At 39.4% G+C, this 21,579-nt stretch overlaps 1 protein-coding gene across 1 annotated transcript in view; it reads left to right on the top strand.

Annotated features, from left to right (window-relative positions):
- Nucleotides 1-12,816: 12,816 nt before the first annotated feature.
- Nucleotides 12,817-21,579, top strand: part of LOC114044285 (cadherin-related family member 3-like) — a 129,149-nt gene continuing 120,386 nt past the window's right edge. The window contains 2 exon segments of the mRNA XM_027863669.1: nt 12,817-12,835; nt 13,044-13,240. Of these exon segments, the coding sequence (XP_027719470.1) occupies nt 12,817-12,835; nt 13,044-13,240 (216 nt within the window).

The following is a 21,579-nucleotide window of genomic DNA, read 5'->3' as shown; positions in this document are numbered from 1 at the left end:
AAAATAAATAAAAAGGTGGAGATTATAGCCAAACATCAGGACCACGTGCCTTACCTAGGAGTAGGTCCCACTGGATCCAGTAGAACGATTTGCCTACCAGAGATGCTGTATCCCTCAAGAAAGAGTAAAAGGGCATCATTGTAAGATATGAGGTGTCTTGTATCCTCAGAGGAAGAAATTTCTTTGGTCAAATGTGTTATTTACAAGTGTTCCTCTCCACTAGTGAACTTTATGAGTCTAAGCTCTCCCCGTTGATGCTGAATGTATTCACATAAGATTATGTTTACGGCTACTTCTCTTACTATGTGATACCAGGAAATGCCTTTGCCAAGAGCTAATTGTGTCTTCTGACTGAGTATTAAAAGGTCCAATTTGGGAGAGCCTGGTAAGCTTATGAGCTATATAAGATCTACAGACTATCTTGAGCCTCTGGGGGATCCAAAATGTCCATGACAGTAGTGGTGTGTAGCTCTAAGGAATTGTGCTTAATTATGAGTGATTCATTCATTTACTCATCAAAAATGTAATGAGTACCTACTATGAGTTAATGACTTTGGTGTATACAAAGAAGAATAATACATATCCCCTTCATCCGCATAGCCTATGGTCCAATAGGGCTTTAAGATAGTCACACAAATTATTATAATAAAAGGCTGGATATGAAAATATGATTAAAAGGACTGAATTAATTTCTTTAAGTATTGACTGATTTGATCTTGCTGTCCAAGGGACTCTCAAAAGTCTTCTCCAGCACCACAATTTAAAAGCATCAATTCTGCAGCACTCAGTTTTCCTTGTAATCCAACTCTTAGATTCTCACATTACCATAGCTTTGACTATGTGGACCTTTGTGGGCAAGGTGATATCTGTGCTTTTTAGTAAGCTGTCCAGATTTGTCACAGCTTTCCTTTCAAGGAGCAAGCATCTTTTAATCTCATGGCTACAGTCACTGTCTGTAACGATCTTTGAGCCCAAGATATAAAATCTGATACTGCTTTTTTTTCTTCTCTCTCTATTTTCCAGGAAGTGATGGGACAAGTTGACAAGAATTTCACTTTTTTATGTTAAGCTTCTAGCTAGCTTTTACACTCTCCTTTTTCACCCTCATCAAGACACTTCTTAATCCTTTTCACTTTCTGCCAACAGAGTAGTATCATCTGCATAACTGAGATTGTTGTATTTCTCCTGGGAGAAATTATGGCTTTTAATGCATCCAGCCTGGCATTTTGCATGATGTGCTTTTCATATGAGTTAAATAAATAAGGTGACAATATATACCCTTGTCAAACTCCTTTTCCAATCTTAAACCAATCAGTTTTCCATGTTTGATTCTAACTTTTGCTTCTTGGCTCACATACAGGTTCCTCAGGAGACAAGATGATCTGGTGCTCCCATCTGTTTGAGGACTTGCCACATTTTGTAGTGATCCACACAGTCAAAGGCTTTAAAAGTGTAATCAATGAAGCAGAAGTAGATGTTTTTCTGGAACTCCTTTGCTTTCTCTATAATCCAGAAAATGTTGGCAATTTGGTCTCTAGTTCCTCTGCCTCTTTGAAAACCAGCCTGCTCTTCTGGTAATTCTCAGTTTATGTATTGCTGAAGTCTAGCTTGTGTAACTGTTCAGTAATTTGAAAATTCCTTGGTATTGATTTTATTTAGCATTGGGATGTTAACTGATCTTTTCCAATCCGGTGGTCACTGTTGAATTTTCCAAATTTGCTGGCATGTTGAGTGCAGCACTTGGACAGCATCATCTTTTAGGATTTTAAGTCTTTTTTTGTGAGGTAATTGGGGTTAAGTGACTTGCCCAAGGTCACACAGCTAGTAAGTGTCAAGTGTCTGAGGGCAGATTTAAACTCAGGTCCTCCTACCTCCAAGGCGGGAGCTCTGTCCACTGCACCACCTAGCTGCCCCCTCTTTTAGGATTTTAAATAGCTCAGCTGGAATTCCATCACCTCCACTAGCCTTATTGTTAGCAATGCTTCCTAAGGCATACTTGACTTCATTCTTCAGGATATCTGGCTCTAGATCAGCAACCACATCATCATGATTATTGGTGATGTTAAGATCTTTCTTGTATAGTTCTTCTGTATCTTCCTGTCATTTCTTAATCTCCTCTACTTCTGTTAAATCCCTACTATTTTTGTCTTTTATCATGCTCATTTTTTCTATGAAACATTCCCTTGATACCTGATTTTCTTGAAGAGATCTCTTGTCCTTTCCATTTTATTGTTTTCTTCTATTTCTTTGCATTGCTCATTTAAGAAAACCTTATCTCTCCTTGCTTTCTCTGGAATTCTGCATTCAGTTGGGCATATCTTTCCCTTTCTCCTTTCTCCTTTCGCTTTCCTTCTTTCCTCAGCTGTTTGTAAAGCCTCATCAGATAACCATTTTGCTTTCTTGCTTTTCTTTGAAATGTTTTTTGTTGCTGCCTCCTGTACAATATTGCAAACCTCTGTCCATAGTTATTCAGACACTCTATCTATCAGATCTAACCCCTTAAATCTATTCATCACTTCCATTTTGCATTCATAAGGGATGTTATTTAGGTCATACCTCTATGGGCTGATGGTTTTCCCTTCTTTCTTCAATTTAAGTCTGAATTGTGCAAGAAGAAGCTCATGATCTCAGCCCCAATCAGCTTAAGGTCTTGTTTTCAACTGATTGTATAGAGAGCCTTTCCACCTTTGGCTGCAAAATATATAATCAGTCTGATTTTGATATTGACCATCTGGTGTTGTCTGTGTGCAGAGTTGCCTTTTGATTTGTTGAAAAAGTGTTTGTTCTGATCAGCAAATTATCTTGCCAAAACTCTATTAGTCTCTGCCCTGCTTCATTTTGTACTCCAAGGCCAAACTTGACTGTTAATATCTTTTGATAATCTTTTATTATCTTGCCTGCAATTATCTTTTGATTTCCTCCCTTAGCATTCCGTTCCCCTATGATGAATATGACACCTTTTTTTTAAGGTTATTTCAAACAGATATTGTAGGTCTTAATAGAACTGATCAACTTTGGCCCCTTTGACATCAGTGATTGGAGCATAGATCTATATTCCTGCGTTGTTGAATAGTTTGCCTTGCATTTGAACAGCTATCATCCAGTCAATTTTGAGATTATACTCTAGTGCTTTTCTCATCCTTTTATTAACTATGAGGGTTACTCCATTTCTTCTAAGAGATTCTTGCCCACAGTAGTATAGGTAGTGATCATTTGAATTAAATTAATCCATTCCCAACCACTTAAGTTCATTGACCCCTAAGATGTCAATGTTTAATCTCTCTATCTCCTATTTGACCAGATCCAGCTCACCATGGTTCATAGATTTTACCTTTAAGATTCCTATGCAACATTGATCTTTACAGCATTGGATTCTCCTTTTGTCAACACTCACATCTGTAGCTGAGCTTCCTTTGAGCTTTGTCTTTGGCCCAGCTGCTCCATTAGTACTGGAGCTACTTCTTGTTGTCCTTTGTTCTTCCCCAGGAACGTATTGGGCACCTTCTAACCTTGGGAGTTCATCCTTCAATGTCATCTCTTTTATTGTTTTAGTGCTGTCCATTGGGTTTTCTTGGCAAAGATACTGGAGTGGTTTGCCATTTCCTTCTCCAGTGGATCGCCCTTTGTCAGAACTCTCCACCATGACCTGTCCAACTTGGGTAATCATGCATGGCACAGCTCATAATTTCACTGACTGCTGCCATGACAAGGCAGTGATCCATTTGTTGAAGCTATTCATGTAGTCCTCATGGAAAATACATTTTTTCTTTCCAGTCTCTGCTTACAATTGTTAGCAGTTACTCTATCTTTCTCTCTTGATATCTAGCTTTGCAAATGTATGTGAGTGAGTGAGTGTGTGTGTGTGTGTGTGTGTGTGTGTGTGTGTGTGTGTTTTGGTGTCTTCTTTGGTTTGTTCCTTTCTTTAACTTTAGTCCCTGAATGGAGCCTTTGGGCCAGGACCAGGTTCTGCTCTTTTTGTACCTTTTTTGTGTGGTAGTCATCTTTGCTTAGTCTTATTCTAGGTCCCCTAGGTTTTTGCACTAACTTCTACCTCCCAGATTAGGCTCCCTCCCGTACCCCCCCCCCCCCAATTTTTGAGATTCACATTACTGGATCTTCAGGATCCTACATGGACACAGTGTTAGGGATCTCAAAGATCCTGGGGCAGGACAATTTCATCAGCACAGTGGCACTGTGCTGGTCAGTGCCACACTGTTTCCTGCTCATTTCTGCTCACTGCTTCCATGAGTCCCACCTTGGGACTTCCTGACCTCCCTGGGACTTTTTCCAGGGAGCCCTCCACTCCTGATACCTCTAGACACAGAGTCTTGAAGGCTTTGCTTCTGTTGTGTCCTGCTGCTAGTTGTGTTGGCCCTTACTTTGCTGGGGGTGGGGAGAAGGGAATCTCCCATTCCTATTGTCTGTAGATTTCTGGTTAACTTTTTGTGTTTTTGTGAGATGAAAGAAATGATTAGTTTCTCTGGATTTCTTAATCATTATTCAGGTTAGCATGAACCTTTGGATTTTGCTGGAGTAGAGGGAGCTTGGTGGTTTGCCTCCTGTTCAGATAGGCATCTTCAGATTCATTTTTTATCATATTTTCATCCCAAGGCATACACTAATTGAGTGGGATGATGTGTGGAATGCTCACAGTTTTGATGATGTTGTTTTTGTCAATCTGTCTTTTTGGCTTAGCTTTATATCATTGAATTCATATCTAATTTAGCTCTTTGTTGCTATCCTCTCAAGCCTAGGTTTGATACATCCTCTTTAGGGTTCCAGGGTACTCTGGGGGTTTATGGGGTATCTCTTTTCTCTGCTATCATTTCAAGTTACCACTAGCTCTGTTCCCCCCATTCTTAGGGGGCCATCAAATAGTACTACAGTTCCATTTAACTACTTAACATCAATTGATTTTTGGAAAGAGATATTTACTTCAAGAATATAGCCAAGACAAACATACTAACATTTCCCCAACATCTCAAGAACATTATTCTTCCTATATCACCTGGGGTTGGGGTTTAGGAGTGGATTAGGTTTAAAACTTAACTTGGTTCCTACATAGCATTTGGTTTACTAAGTTCGTATCCAAAAGTGGTGTCACTGACAGATGAGTCCTTCTGCTGCTCTGTGGTCCCCAAGTTTGCCCTTTGCTCCTTGGGGCATCAATGCTATGCTGGCTGTAAAATCTGGCCTGGATTTTGATCCCTGGATCCCTGTGGTTTATTTGCTCAAGGTTGGAGACTTCGTTAATTGTGCTTAGAGTGAAAGAAAAATGAACCAAAAGGCAAAGGAAATCCCATTTCTCAGTGGGCCACATGGCATAGTCTCTCTCAATAGACACCAGAGCACAGCTGAAAACAAATGAGGCAAAGAGTAGCAAAGAAGAAATGTGAAGTTGAAAGGTCTTTCCGAGTGCCTCTAAAGCCAATCAGAGAGCCTCCTGTTCACCCTTCACCACCCAACCAGAACCAGTTATAGAAGGTCAAAATGCCTAAGGCTCTCTGGTACACTTCCATCCCTCTTCATCACCACTCTCTCAGAAGCAGCATCCCTGAATCTTTACATAGAGATGTCATTAGACACATTCTACAGATATGCTAGACCCTGATTTTTGTTGTTGCTCAGTCATTTTTCTGTCACATTCAACATTTTGTGTTAGGGTTTTCTTGGCAAAGAAACTGGAGTGGTTTGCCATTTCCTTCTCCAGCTCATTTTATAGATTAGGAAACTGAGGTAAACAAGGTGAAGTGACTTGCCCAGGGTCATACAGGTAGTAAGTGTCTGAGACTGGCTTTGAACTCAGGAAGATGAGTCTTCCTGATTCTAGGCCTGGTGATCTATCTACTTTGCCACCTAGCTGCCCCCAGACCCTCATTACACATGTAATTCAAACGTGTATATAATACAAATGCAACGTATTACTCTTTTGTCCCTGCTTTCCTTGTTTGGCATGACTTCATGTGAGTTTTCCCTTGTTCCTTTGAATTCTTTGTATGGATCATTCCTTATAGTATAGCACTATCCCATTGTATTCCCCTGCTACAGTTCATCCAGCCAGTCCCCAAACTTTGGACACATATCTTACTTCCAGCTTTTTAGTATCACAAATAAGGCTTCTCTGAATATTTCAGAATACATGGAATTTTTTCCTTACTGTCATTTAACTCCTTGGAGTATTACTCTCATAGTGGGACTCTGTAGGATGGAAAGGGTAGCATAATTCTAGCTCTTCTTCCACTGGACCACTTGACAGTTCTCCTAGCAGTGAATTCCCTGTCTATTTTTGCAAGGCATTAACATATTGTTCTAATTTGATCTTCTGCTCCTGTTTACCAATTGTATTACTCTATTCTTAAAGCAAAAGCAAAAGAATAGGTTAATATGTAAAGTTATCTGGGCATTCAGTCCAGATAGTTTAAAAAACCTTTATTATCTTTACCCTAGGCAGAATGCCATCTTGTCCAATTAAATGGAATCTCTGTCATTCTGTAGAGCAGCTGGCTATCTTTCATGCCCTGACTTTGGTCCCCCCACCACCATTTTTTGTGTATAATATCACTGGGTTTCTCTCATTCCTTTCATTTGACTTCAATAACTTAATTAGAGAAAATATAGAGTCTAGAGCAAAGTGGACTTCATGGGAAAGGCATAGTAGAAATACTGAGTTTATTTCTATGTAAGTTTATGTGCTAGGAAAAAAAAATCAACTCCTTCCTTTTTGAGGGTCTTATTATGCTTGAGGTAATTGGGCTGTTACATTCCTCTACTGAAACATCAAGGTATTCCCAAGTTTCTCAGCTCATCAGAATGCATTTGAAAAGACCTAACCAGATTTCTTTTGTATAGGTTTGACAGCTAAGAGATTTTTATTAAAGATAGAAAGAAGTCAGTATTATTGTGGAACAACTCTAAAGGGATGGGGAAGGAAAGGAAAATTTAAACTAGAGGGCAGTGTGAATTAGAAAATATTTTAAGAGCCATTCTACGATAGAATAGAATTTTGAAGCTTGAAGAAGCCCTGAGGATCATTCATTCTAACCTTTTCATTTTACCTGTAAGGAAACAGTCCCAGAGAAGTCAAGTTGTATTGCTTTGAAGCACATAAACCAACATTGAGATGGTGACACTGCCCTCAGAATCTTCCAGCTATGAATATCTTGGACCAGGGATTCCTGAGAAGGGCTGACTTTAGGCTTCTGAGACTGATTTGTAGAGGCTTCTGGGAGAAAAACACTGGAAAAAGAGAAGACAGGCCAATATTAAAGAGTTCAGAGTTTCTCCTCCATAGGTACCCTCTGAATTGAGCACAAATCCATAGACCAGGATACATACTGGACATTGGGAAATCTACACAGCACCAAGATGGAAGACAAAAACTCTGAACTCTCCAACTCTTGATCTGACATCCATTTTTTTGGGGGTGGGGGAGCTATTTCTCTCAAAAATCTCTGGAAAGCAATCCCAGAAATTTTCACATAACTTCTCAGGAGTTCCAGTTCTAAAACATCTGGGGTTATAGTACATTGAATTACAAAGTATTTAAAGTAGGTCCTATTGGATTTTTTTGATGAATAGATAAGACTCATTTATAATCGACACTTGTTTGCAAATGGGTGCAGTTTAAAAAGTGATTACAAATATTTATTTCCTCAAGTAGAATGCGAGCTCCTTGGGAGGGGGAAGGAATTACTCCTTATTTTATCTTTGTATCCTTAGTACTTAACACAATGCCCTGTGTAGTAGGTGTTTAATACATACTTTTTGAATTGAATTAAATTGAGTAACCATCTCTGTACCATGTTGCTTCCACTCTGGTCATCATCACCCATCTACCCCCAACCTCAACCTTGGCCTCTGCCCCTGGTATTCTAGGTTCTGATAGTGAGCTTTCACCTTATCTTGCCCAGGGTCAGGCCTCCACACCATTTTCTGGCCATTTCCACGCCATTTTGCCTCCCTTTCCAGCGTCCCTTTATAGGTTGTCTTCCCCTAACTGGAATGTGAACTTCTTGAAGGTAGAGGCTGTCTTACTTGTATTTCTATCCTCAGTGATTAACACTGCGCTGAGCATAAAGTAAGAGCTTAATAAATTCTCTTCCTTCCTCCTCCCTCCCTCCCTCTCTCTCTGACTGTTGGTTGAAGAGGAATAAAAATGCTGGGCATGGTGGTGTTTACCTGTAGTCTCTATTTCTCAGGAGGGTGAGGTTAGTGGATTGCTTGAGTCCAGGAGTTCTGGGATGCAGTAGCATTAAAGCCAATCTGGTGTCTGCACTACATTTGGCATTAATATGGTAAACCCTTGAGAAGGGAGGGCCGTCTAGCTGTCCAAGGAGAGACCAACCAGCCCAGAACCATAGGTTTGTGTTTGTACGTATGTTGGGGCATCGGCCAATGAGGCCAGTCTCTATGAGAAGGCACAGAAGGTGCACTGCTTATGCAGTTTCCTCAGTAGAAGAGCTGGAGAACCTGTTTCTGGGAAAGTCATGAGCCCAGAATTCTCCCTGGTTCCAGGGCCAGCTCTCTATCTACTATGCTATGCTTTTTCTGAAGCATCAGTGAAGAGCATGCCTATAATTAATAATGAGAGCAAGTATATAAAGGTGTAACTCACATAGCATTTCTGTTTATTTATTTATTTTTTTTGCTAGGCAATGGGGTTAACTGACTTGCCCAGGGTCACACAGCTAGTAAGTTCCAAGAGTCTGAGGCAGGATTTGAACTCAGGTCCTCTTGACTGCAGGGCTGGTGCTCTATCCACTGTGCCACCTAGCTGCCCCCTTCTCACATAGCATTTTGACATAGTGGAGAGAGACATGCATGGACTTTGAGACAGGCAGAGATAGGTTTAGATCCTACCTCTGATATAAATTGTGTGGCTATGGGCAACAATGGATCTCTCTCTGACTGTCAGTTTCCTCACCAGTGAAATGGGGATCATAGTACTTAGTCCCTACTTCACACACAGTTACTGTTTGGCTCAAATGAGACTATTTGAGTAAGGAACTTCAAGAACCCTAAAGCCTACTTAAACATCAGATGTCACAATTCTGACTCAGCTTTTGCTCCTCCTACTAAGAAAAGTGAGAAGATTGCAATGGTATCTGTGTTGTCTTGGAATCACAGATATAATTCTGTTTTGTGTTGAAGGTAACAGGAGAGTGTTTACCATTGATGACGTGTTTTCACTTGACAATCAACAAAGGATTCTCTCTTTAATGTGCACTGGAGTGGTGGTGGCTGAGGTGGCTGAGGTTGGCATATGTTTGATGTGGGTCAGGGAGCAGGGCAAGGAATCGAAGTACTTTCCATTGACTAAATCAAGGTTCTCTCTCAGTCTTCTGTTAACTAGGATCCTAGATTTAGAAATAGAATGGAAATCATAGGTCATTTAATAAAATCCAACATCCTCATTTTAAAGATTAAGAAGCTGAGATCCAAGGTGGTTCTCTGACTTTCCCTAGGTCATACAAGCAGTGAGTAGATTTGAACCCAGGTCCTTAGACTCTAAATTCAGTTCACTTTCCATTTCTCAACATTAAGGAGGCCCTGAACATCTATGACTTTCTTTCCAGGATTCTGGGACCCTTACCCATTTCTTGATTCCTCTAGTGCCTTACTAGTGCCTTCCTCAATTACCTGGTACTTATTTTGTATCCCATACAAATGTCCATACTTTCTCCTGTGATAGAATGTAAGCTTATTGAGGGTAGGGACTATTTCATTTTTGTTTTTGTTTCTCTAAAGTCTAGCACAGTGTCTGGCATACAGTAGGGGCTTAATAATGCTTGTTGATTGACTAGTATAGATTTTGTATTTTCTTATATGTATACATGTTGTTTTCCCCAGTAGAATGCAAACTCCTTGAGAGCAGGGAATGTTTCATTTTTGTCTTTTCATTCCTAGTGACTAGCATAGTGCCTGACACTTTGTAGGTGCTTAATAAATGTTTGTTGATTGATTGGTTAGATAGATCTTCTTTGGCTGACCTCACCTAGTGCTGATTGCCATATTTAAAACACAAGCAGTTTGGATTATTGGATGGACTTTAGTTTAATGAAAAGCTGTAACTTATTCTTATAGGAAATGTAAGACTATTTTTTTCAATCAATTCACTATAGATGTTATTAGATATGATGCATGAAATGGGAATGAATGATAGCTCTCCAAATGACATTGTTTTGTACCACCTACATCTAACTCTGCAGGATCAGGAAATGATTCAATATTTAAAGTTAGATGTAGTCAGAGACTAAAGTCATACATACTGCTCAGTTGGTCCACATTTTCTTTCTCTTTCTGTCTTTGTCTCTCTCTCTCTGTTTCTCTTTCTCTATTTCTCTCTTCCTCCTTCTTTCCCCCCACTTCTTGCTTTTCCTTGCTTTGTGCCACATATATTTAGATTTTACCGTTCCTTTATGGCGGCAATCATATCTTTGACATGGTTGGAACCATGGAACCTTCCAAAGAAAAATAAAGAGTGAGGGTAGGATCATAGATCCAGAGCTGGAAGGCACATTAGAGTCTATTATAATATCCTCCTTTTGCAGATAAAAAGACTTGTAGGACAGAGGTATCTGAAAGGATTTTGATGTTTCACAGAATCACAGCCTCTAAGGCCATCTATTCCATCCCATACTCTGCTATTGCCAACAGGCAATTGAAGCAGAGACTGCATCAATATCTCCAGGAGAGGGTTTTCATTACTTCTCAAGTCATCCCATTCTACTTTGTAGCTAGAGCTGTCACAGAATTTTAGAGCTGGAAGGGAGCTCAGTATTTTTTTAATCTATAGAACAGAGATGATACTTTTATGTCCTTCACAGGGCTATGATGAAGAAAGTGCTTTGTAAGCTGTAAGGTATTCTATAAATATGAGCTACTGTCATGGAACACATGGCCCAGAACTGAAGGTCTATGTTTACATGTATAATGGGGGATTGGCCAATGAGGCCAGTCTCTATGAGCATGCACAAACTGACATAATTTCCTAGGTGGTAGAGCTGGGGGACCCATTTCCAGGAGAGTCCTGATGTGTAATAGAAATGCCTTGGAGAGACTTTGGAGCATGGAGAGATATGAATCAAATGTCCATGGATCAAGAAAATAACCACAAGTGGAATGTTGTGATTGGCTATAGTTATTGAGTTGGAACTAAGAGGCTTTCAAAAGACTCTAGACTCAGCTTCTTTCTCTTAGGTAGACTTTTCTTTGGTTTAATTCTTCTTGCTTGATAGTCTTTGGTGATAGAAAATGTTATAGGAGGAGAAGCTTGGGTCCCAATGAAGACAACATGTGACCTACAGACTTTGGTTCTTTGCATTGGCATTTATTCTATTAATTTAGGTGAGATTAATTTGGAGGTGATGACCTTGTGAGTTTTGAAAGGTCGTGAGAATAAGCAACTCCTGGTCCTGGAGGCTGAGGGTTGAGTTTATGATGGGTTTAGCAATCAGCCCAGCTTTGATCCTCCAAAGAATGAAGAACAACCTTGGGGATCCAGCCCAGTGATAGCTAAGAGGAAGATTCATTTGGAAAGGGTGCTACATTTGGATAAGAACTTGGTGAGGCCAATGGTAGGTAGAAACTGTGTTAGGTCTGAGCCCACCCTCCCCAGTGACTGAGGTACATATAAAATAGTCAGAGATGTTGAGTTCTTGCTAATGAGCAGAACTAAGAAAATATTGTATATGATAACAGCAATATTGTTTTAAGGATGACTTTGAGTAAGTCATTTTGACTATTATAAATATCTGAATTAACTATAAAAGACATATGAAGAAAGATGCTATCTGTATCCAGAGAGAGAACTCATAAATAGAAGTGTGTATAGAATAATTTTACGTATATGTGTGTGTATGGATATGTGTGTATACATATATATGTATGTGTATATATGTGTGTATGTGTGTATGTGTGTGTGTGTGTGTGTGTCTAATGGCAGCCATCTCTATGGTAGGGGAGAGGGAGGGAAAAAGGAAAAAATAAATTTACATGATAACTTTATTATATATTTAAAAGGAATAGCAAGTTGTATACAAGAGTTTTATAGTTTCATGTATAATCATCTTTTTTATTGTACTATATTATGGAAATGCTTATTTTATTCCATGAATTTAAAATTAAATAAATGTGAAAAAAGATATCAATATCTTTTTGTAAAAGTTAATGGATATTAAGTGGTTAAATGAGAACTGGTGGCTAACAGTGTAGGGAACAAACCCAGAATGGGGGCTTGAGCCAATTGTGGTAGAAAAGAACACATCAACTCCTCTGGGATACAACACCCTGATTCTGACTGTGTGTCACCTAACATGAATAAATCTCAAGGCAGAGAACCAAGACAAGTCATCATTCTCAGGCCACATGTTGGCTTGCTTGATCTGCTAAGATCTTTTTGAATCCTTACTCTTTATGTAACAAGTACAACACTAAGCGGTGGGATTGCAAATAGAAAAGCAAGATGGTGCCTGCTCTCAAAGAACTCATAATATAATTTGGGGAGACAACATATATAAAAGGGTCCAGTTGTATAGAAAATGGAAAGACCCAATGGTTGGGAAAACATAGTGGCCAGGGAAGATGGTAAACCTGGGGATCTGGAGGATATAGTGACAGAGCAGATCATCAAGCCCAATGCTACCATGTTACTGGGGAGAATGATAGCTGACTTTTCGTCCATCAAAAGAGTGTGAATGTCCATGTCTGCCTCATTTCTGGTGGGGAGAGCTAGAAGAGCTTTAGAATTAGAATGGAATAGACTCCAGAATTCAGGGAGAGGTTGGTGGAAAAGCTCCAATATGAGCTCTACCCTCCATGGTACAGTCTGGGTTAGGTATGGGAATGGGGAAATATGACCAACTTAACTTTATATTTAGAGAGATTTTGTTGTATTTTTTGGTCGTATTTTTGTTTTTGTTTTTTTTGTATTTATATTTGTTTGTATTTTTTGTTGTATTTTTGATTTAAAATATTATTTCAAGTGGAACATGGACCTCATAGAAAGGGAAATTAAAAAAAAACACATTTGTGCTTTTTCTTAGGATGTCTAGCCTTTTTGATTTTAACTGTAGAGAGGGCCAGGTATCTTCTGGAAAATGCATCAGAGAGCACACTGGTTACCACAATCACGGCAGCTGTTTCTCATCATGACTCTCTAGTTGGAGATCCTGTTATTATTAATTCGAACCCTGTCGTCCATCCATTTGTGGTATTTCATAAAGCTGCATATCAGTGGGAAGTAAGTACATAGCTCAAGTGTATATTTACTTAGAATAAAAAGTCTTTGTAATTAACCCCACTCTTTCCCTCCACTACCCTCTACTGTATAGTATAATGTCCAAACTCTTTGGATGTCAAAGAACATTTTAATAACCTACCAAATTATACTTGAATATCCCAATTCACATGTGAGTCAGGAACAACTTGGGGGTTCACTTGGAGTCTGGGTAGTAATTGACATCAGAGCTTTAGGGCTAAAGAGGACTTACCAAAGCAGTATCCCAGAGAGATACCCTGACTTACCAGTATAAAGTTGAAAAAAAAACTGTCTGTTTGCTGTTTTCAGGTGTTTCTGCACATAGGCTTGATTCTTTTGAATTAATCACTAATCAAATCATCTCTAAGCATAGCTCTACCTGGAGTCTATGGCATAATTTCCCATTCCATGGGTTGGGACTCTTTGGCATGTTTCATTTTTAATTTTTTTTTTGCTCATTGTCAGAACTAGAGGGTGGATGATGGTTGAGGTAGATTGATTTGTTTACCCTCTTGACCCAGTGAAAGAGAAGAAACATAATGAAAGAAAGAGCTAGAGCTACTGATGAATATTCATGAGTGCAGGCCCTACCTTTAAAGGAATTCTATCAACCCCAATCAAGTTGGACTTTGTTGACCTATGATTGAAGGATTCAGAAGTGACTGAGATTTGTCTATATTGGGGAATCCATCCCCCTTTTTCTCTTCCTCTGCATAAAACCCCATTTCTAATAGGTTAACTGATGATCCAGGAGTGAAGCTTGTGGAACAGAGTGGGGTTGGTTATATAGAACTGTCATAGAGATGATAATTGAACTCATGTGAGCTGATGAGGTTAGAAAAAGAAACTAGGGAAGGAGAAGACAAGAGGGCTCAAAATAGAACTTTGGGGAATATCCACAGTTAGGTGGCATGATGTGGATCATGACCCAGCAAAGGAGATTGACAAAGAATGATCAGAGAGGTAAGAAGGAAGGAGTAGATGAAACAACATTTATTAAATACCTACTTATGCCAGACACTATGCTAAGTTTTTTACAAAAATTACCTCACATAATCCTCATAAGACCCTTGGAGGTAGATGCTATTATTACCCTCATTTTACAGTTGAGGAAACTGAGGCATGCAGAGGTTGTGACTTGCCCACAATCACATAACTGGTAAGTGTTTAAAGCCATATTTGAACTTGTCTTCCTGATTCCAGACTGAACACTCTATCCACTGCACCACCTAGGTAAGGAGTTGAACCATGAGAGAGTAGTGCTATGAACACCTAGAGAAGAAAGAGCATTTGAGAGAGGTAATCAATAGTGTCAAATGCAGCAGATAAGTCGAGTATGATAAGGACTGAGAAAACATCATCATTTGGCTGATAAATTATGAGGCTCCAATGGGAAAATATCTTAGAAAATACTTTACAAACTTCAACACGCCAAATAAATTTCAACTATTGATATTGACAGATCAATATCAAATATTGATAGTATTACCATTGATTATGTGGGTGATAGCTGAGAAAAACTCTCAGAGAAAACGTCTCTGGAGAACTGAAAATGAATATCATTTGGAGGGTAATGGAGAAGCTCATGATGAGTATGAGTAGAAACATATACCTAAAAATAATCATCATAATTAAAAATAATAACTAGCATTTATATAACACTCTAAGTTTTGCAAAGCACTTTACAAATATTATGTTATTTGAAGATGAAAATGTGGTCAAAGAAACGTATAACTGAACAAGGAGATGGGCTGATACCATTGGGACAGTGGGGGCTGGAGTAACTGATGAGCAGTGCTAATCCTCCATTGGTATGCAGGGGAAAGTGTGTAGAAGGCCACCAGCACATTGGATGGACTCTTTGTGGTGAACATATGGGAGAACCAGGACCTAGGATGGGCAGGAATGAACAGGTTGGGATCTGTATTGTTAGAAGGAATATCTACTTCCCTAATCCATTTGAGTCTTTGAAGGTTGTTCTTAGCTATCACATCAATGAAAATAACCAATTAAGCTGGTTGTTTGGAGCTGTTGAGAGAGCTGATTGATTGAATTTCCCAATTAAATTTTTTTTTTTAGGCAATTGGGGTTAAGCGACTTGCCCAGGGTCACACAGCTAGTGAATGTCAAGTGTTTGGTCTGAGGCCGGATTTGAACTCAGGTCCTCCTGACTTCAGGACTGGTGCTCTATCCACTGCGCCACCTAGCTGCCCCCTACCAGTTAAAATTTTTTGAGAGGGCATTGTGAGGATATAGTGATGTGTAGGGTGTGCATACCAGAAAGCTATGACTCACATTTCATCAGTTGGATTTAAAACCAATAAAAAAAAAAGATGAGTTTCTTGATCGAGGCTTATTACCAGACTCTATATTGAAACGATGACATTCTGATTATATAAAACAACACACCCTCTTCTGAATTCTTTCATATCATTTTTAAAAACCACAAACCAAATAATGAAAAATTATTTTCAAAAAAAGAATAAACTTCCCCTTTTCTGGGAAATCTCAGTTAGGGCTTAAATATGTGAAGGTTTCTTTATTCCATGCTCTATGACTAACTTCCAAGAAACTCTTACTTTTTGGCATTTAAAGTCCTTTGCAATCGTCCTTCATTCTATCTTCTCAGGCTCATTGCACATGTCAGCTTCCCCCATTCTATCTTCAAGCTCAATAGGCCCATTTTCCACTCCCTGTACATCTTATTCTATCCCCCATCTCTGGACTTTGGTGCTGCCTGTCCCCGAGATGGAATGTACCTTCCTCTCACCTCTCCTTCCAAGAACAAACACTACAGTCACTTCAAAGCTCAGTGGGAATGCCATCTTCTACATGAAACCTTTCCTCGCCCCCCAACTTGTTAGTTCTTCCTCCTCCCCCAACATTACTATATTTATATTTTGTATTTACTTATCTGTATATGTACTTGCCCTAACAGAATGTAAACTTCTTAAGACCATGGACATACTTTGTTATTGCTTTTGTATTTCCAGCACCTAGGACAATTCCCTGCAAGGTAAGTGCTTAATAAATGTTTGTTGACATGCTTTTCTCTTACCCATCTTACCTTTCTGTGTTAAAGCAACCCAAGTGGCTTATTGTATAAGAGCATGTCCATTTGTAGTTGATTTTGTTTTTACAGACAGACAGACACTGGTTTGACCCTTAAACTGTGTTGGTTAATGACAAATCACATTAGGTCAAATGGTTGTAGGGTATGTAAACATGGCCTGTCATTATCCTGGTTTGCTTTCTCCTCCTTTTATAATCTGCCTACCTACAAGTACCTCCTAGAATTGTTGTGAGGATAAAATGAGATAATAATTGTGAAGCATTTAACACAGTGTCTGGCACATCATAAGTGCTATATTCAATTCAAGGTGGCATAGCGGATAAAGTGTCTGGCCTGGAGTTAGGAAGACTTATCTTCCTGAGTTCAAATTGAGCCTCAGACACTTTTAACTCTGTGACCCTGGGCAAGTCACTTAGCCCTGTTGGCCTCAGTTTTCTCATCTGTAGAATGAGCTGGAGAAGGAAATGGCAAACCACTCCAGTATTTTTGCCAATAAACAAAGCAAAACAAAACAAAAACCCAAATGGGCTCACAAAGAGTCCAACACAACTGAAACAATTCAACGACAAGGAAAACAGCAACAAATGTGCCAGGCACTGTACTAAGCACTGGGGATACAAAAAGATGCAAGAGACGGTCCCTGCCCTCCAGGAGCTTGCAATCTGTATAAATGTTAGCTATTGTTATTGTTGTTGTTGTCATTACTATTCCTTTTGGTACAGTAGTAATAGCTGACGGGTGAGTTGTACATATCCTAACTTAAAAAAAAATCTACTAGTGAGGAAGAAATGAAAGTGTAGCAAAGTTAGGGTACAGGACTGGGCATTAGCCCACTTGAGTCCTAGTCCTACTTCTGTCATTAAGTAGGTGTATATATAATCTTAGGTAAAAACAGAGTTGGGGTTAGGATGCAGTGACTAGGGCTATGCCCCAGGATGTCATATTCTGAGGGTAAACAGCATTTTCAGCCCTTGAGCAGCTAGAAACAATAAAACTTAGCACCTAGTTGGTGATAGTATTTAAAATAAGAAACTACTTAGATGGTACTGTTGTAGGGATGCTCTTCCCTTGCACTACCCTTTTCTCTCCTCAGCAACTTTCTCATCAGTGACCTTGCACTGACTTTGACTACCCACAAGGAGCAGTGACCTGGTTCTCTTCTCCTTCTAATTCCCCTCAATAGAAGGTGTGCCTCTTGCACCTTGCCCTGAAGGCTAAATTCCTAGTTATGACTATGTATTCCTCACCATGCTCTCTGTTCCAGTTTTCTTATCTGTAAAATGGTGATGTGGAAAGCTTCTATGTCTATTTCACAGGGTCACTTTGTTGAATATGATTAAATTGAATATGGAGACATCACCCAGCAAGGGCAGCACAGCTCAAGATAAAGACAAAATACATTTGTTAGTATCTCTTTTGATGATTTTTACAAGCATTAAGAAGTGCTTATACCTTTCTATTTTGGTTTCAGCCTATCATTAGCTATTGTTGAACTTCCTTCCACAATATTTGCTTGTTGGGCTGACAATTACTGTTCCTGCTAAGGAGGTGTGACTGGGCATGTAGTCAAAAAAACCCACCCCAACAACTAGCTTCATGGAGAAACAATAGTTCAGCCCTGAAGTGAACTGATTATACAAATAAATCAATGTAAATGAGACAAGATGCATTCTGGTTATGTAATCTTGAAATTGCTACCTGTCCTAAGGCTGACTAAGATGTACTACCTAAGTGGTATTGAATGTACATCAGGAGAAAATGAACCAGAGGGACCTATTTTGTACACGTATGTGTTTCCTGTTTCCTGAATGCCCTAATCAAATAAAATTCACAACTAGAGAGTGAAATGCAAACTCAATATCACTGGTCCTGTGTTCCCTAGTGAGTCTTACAGCATCACACATTGTCTTCTCTTTTCAATTGGGCTTTTAATAAATTAATCAGTCAACAAACATTTGTTAAGCACCTACCATGTGACAGGCATTCCTCTAAGCATTGGGGCCATAATAACAAAATTATTTGTGTAATTATTGACCAGAAATATGGTACACACAATCCTGGCATTAGTGATCATTCAGCATATCCCATACAGCTGTGAGCTGGTAAATATTTAACAACCAGCTTTTGGAAACAACAACAACAACAACAAAAAATTCTACTCTCTGACCCACTCTTAAGTTTATTCTACATTATTGATGCTTTCCCAAGTCTAGAAATCAACAAAACAGTACATCAGGTCCTGATTTGCAGCATTTATCATTTTTCTAGGTATAAATGCTAGCACTGAAAATTTAACAATAGAGTAGCTTAGCACAAGCTGGCATACCTTGATCCCATATCTAGCCAAGATTCTCTGAATGAGGAATGTCGTGACGTCCCCCTAAAGTGGTCAGTCAGTTTCTGCTTGAAGATCTTTAATGAGAGGATGGCCTCCTGCTTCCTTCATCTTACTTTTGGATAGTGAATAATGTGAGGAAGATTTTCCTTATGAATGAAAAGTGAATGGAAAAGCATGTATTAAGTTCTATGTGCAGGGCATGCATTAAGTGCTGGGATTATAAATACAGGATTGAGATAGTCTCTGCTCTCAAGGCACTTATATTCCAATAGGGAGAGACAACCATATATGGGGGAGTAGTAGCCAGGAAGGGAGTCGTAGCCTGAGGAGTCATAGGAATGGTAGGACATAGGAATCAAAAGGACAATCTGTTGACATGCCCTTTCCAGAAACAGTAGTGGTATTGATTTGATTAATGTGCTCAAAGCAAAACGTGGAATGTAGAGTCTGGGAGAGTGGCAAGGTAGACAACAAGCTCACTCAGGTGGATGGCATGTGAAAAGTGCTCAAGGCCATAGATTTACAGCTGGAAGGAATTTAGAGGCCACTGAGTCCAACCCCTTCATTTTACAGTTGAGGAAACTGAAGCTGAGAGATGTTAAGTGACTTGCTCAGGGTTACACAGTTAGTAAGTATCTGAATTTAGGTCTTCTTGACTCCAAGCCCGACTCTCTATCCAATGTACCACCTAGCTGTCTCTAAAGCACAGGGTGTCCTGAAACTATTAACACAATGTTAAGTTATTTAAGTTTTTAGGGACCTTACAGAACCAATCAGCTCCAGAGTTCTAAAGCTAAGTGGGTTAATATCTACTGAGCCTAAATCAGCCCCTCTCCTATTTCTATCTAGTGCTCCTAGTTCTGATCTCTGGAAGACAAATCTAATCACTTTTCCTCATGACAGTCCTTTAAACAGTAGAAGGCAACTATCGCATCACCCTAAGCCTTCTTCAGGATTAACGTGCCCAGTTCCTTCACATGATTATCATATAGGCCTTTCTATCTACTTTGTGCCCTCCTTGAGAAGCTTTCCCAGCTTTCCTATGTATGGACATGCAAACCATCTCTAGCCATCCTGATCTTTATCTGGCCACTGGACCCAGATGACTCTGGAGGAGAAAGTGAGGTTAGTGACCTTGCACAGCCTTCCCTCACTCAGATCAAAGTCAATTGCAAGTCATATCATCAACTCCCTGATGTCATGGTCCTCTCCGAGAACTAAGGACAAACACAAAAACCTCTATGGACATAGTACTTGGAATAGGGCCTAATGAGGGCAGAGCATAGTCATTTTTCCTGGACATTATGCCTCTCTACACTAGACAAAGGTCTATATAGTCAAAGCTATGATTTTTCCAGTAGCAATGTATGATAGTGAGAGTTGGATTATAAGGAAAGCTGAGTGCTGCAGAATTGATACTTTTGAATAATGGTGCTGGAGAAGACTTTTGAGAGTCCCTTCTATAGCAAGGAGATCAAATTTAAATATTTAAAGAAATTCATTCAGATTATTCATTGGAAGGACAAATACTGAAGATGAATACTTTGGCCACATAATAAGAAGATGGGACTCACTGGAAAAGACCTTTATGTAGGGAAAGACTGAAGGCAAAAGGAGAAGGAAATGGAATGTCATGGAAGCTATGAACATGAAACTGGACAGACTTCAGGAGATAGTAGAGGATAGAAGGGCTTGACATGCTATCGTTCATGTGGTCATGATGGGTCAAATGTGACTGAATGACTCAACAGTAACAAAACACTAGGCTCGAGAAGCATCATTAGCTTTTGGGGATGCCATATTACACTGTTGGCTCACTCATATGTTGTTTATGATCTGCTAAAACCCCAAGTGCTTTCCATAGGTAATGTTGCCTAGCTATGCTGTCTGCATCTTATACTTGTGACATTGATTCTTTGACCCCGTGTAGGACTTTATATCTATCCCTAGCAAATTTCAGCTTTTTTGAGTTGACCCATCTTTATAGCCTGCCAAGATTTTTTTGGACTTCAACTTTGTCATCTAATATGTTAACAATTACTCAAGGCTTTGGGTCACCTACGGTTAGGCAAACATGCTATTTACGCCTTTGTTCATAAATGCCTCAGCACTGCTGTGTCAGGTGCAGGTTCCTTGGAGCGTGCATTTAGAAATCTCCCTCTAAATTGACACAGGAACACTCATAGGTATCTTTTAGGTCTACTTATCCAACTAGGTCCAAATCTATCAAACTACTGTCATCTAGTCCCTATCTCTTTTCTATCTTGCTCACAAGGAAAACATGAAAGACTCTCAAGTACTTAGCTGAAATCTATTACCAATTAATCAATTACTATCTGTTGGAATACTACTGTGAGGTTGGAAAGTTAGGTTGGTGCAAAGTCAAAAGGAGTTTTCAATGCTAACCAATTGACAATGTTTGATCCTAGAGGCAATAGGGAGCCACTGGAGTTGGTTGAGTGGAGGAATGGCATGGTCAGATATGCACTTAAGGAAAATTGCTTTGGCATTATTACTGATAGGCTGAAGTGGTGAGGGACTTTAGGAAAGAGACTAATTAGATGTCGATTGGAATTATCTAGATGAGAGGTGATGAGGATCTGCTCTAAGGTGATAACTATGTGAGAAGAGAGAAGAGGTCAGCCCGTGACAGATGTTGTGGAGGTAGAAATGGCAAGATTTGGCCATATGTGAAATATGTGAGATATGTGAAATATGTGAGATATATGACGAGCTGAGGATGGTGGAAGTATTATGAGCCTGGGAGACTAAAAGAGGAATGAATTTTTTTGGGAAAGTTAATGAATTCTGCTTGATGTGTTGAGTTTGAGATGTCTTCAGCACAGCCAGTTTGAAATGTCCCATCGACAACTGCTGATGCAAGATTGAAGCTTGGGAAATTCTGGGACT

This window comes from Vombatus ursinus, unplaced genomic scaffold, assembly GCF_900497805.2.
Source record: "Vombatus ursinus unplaced genomic scaffold, bare-nosed wombat genome assembly UNPS02014773.1, whole genome shotgun sequence".
In the NCBI taxonomy this organism is placed as follows: domain Eukaryota; kingdom Metazoa; phylum Chordata; class Mammalia; order Diprotodontia; family Vombatidae; genus Vombatus; species Vombatus ursinus.
This window is presented reverse-complemented; position numbering and strand designations above follow the sequence as displayed.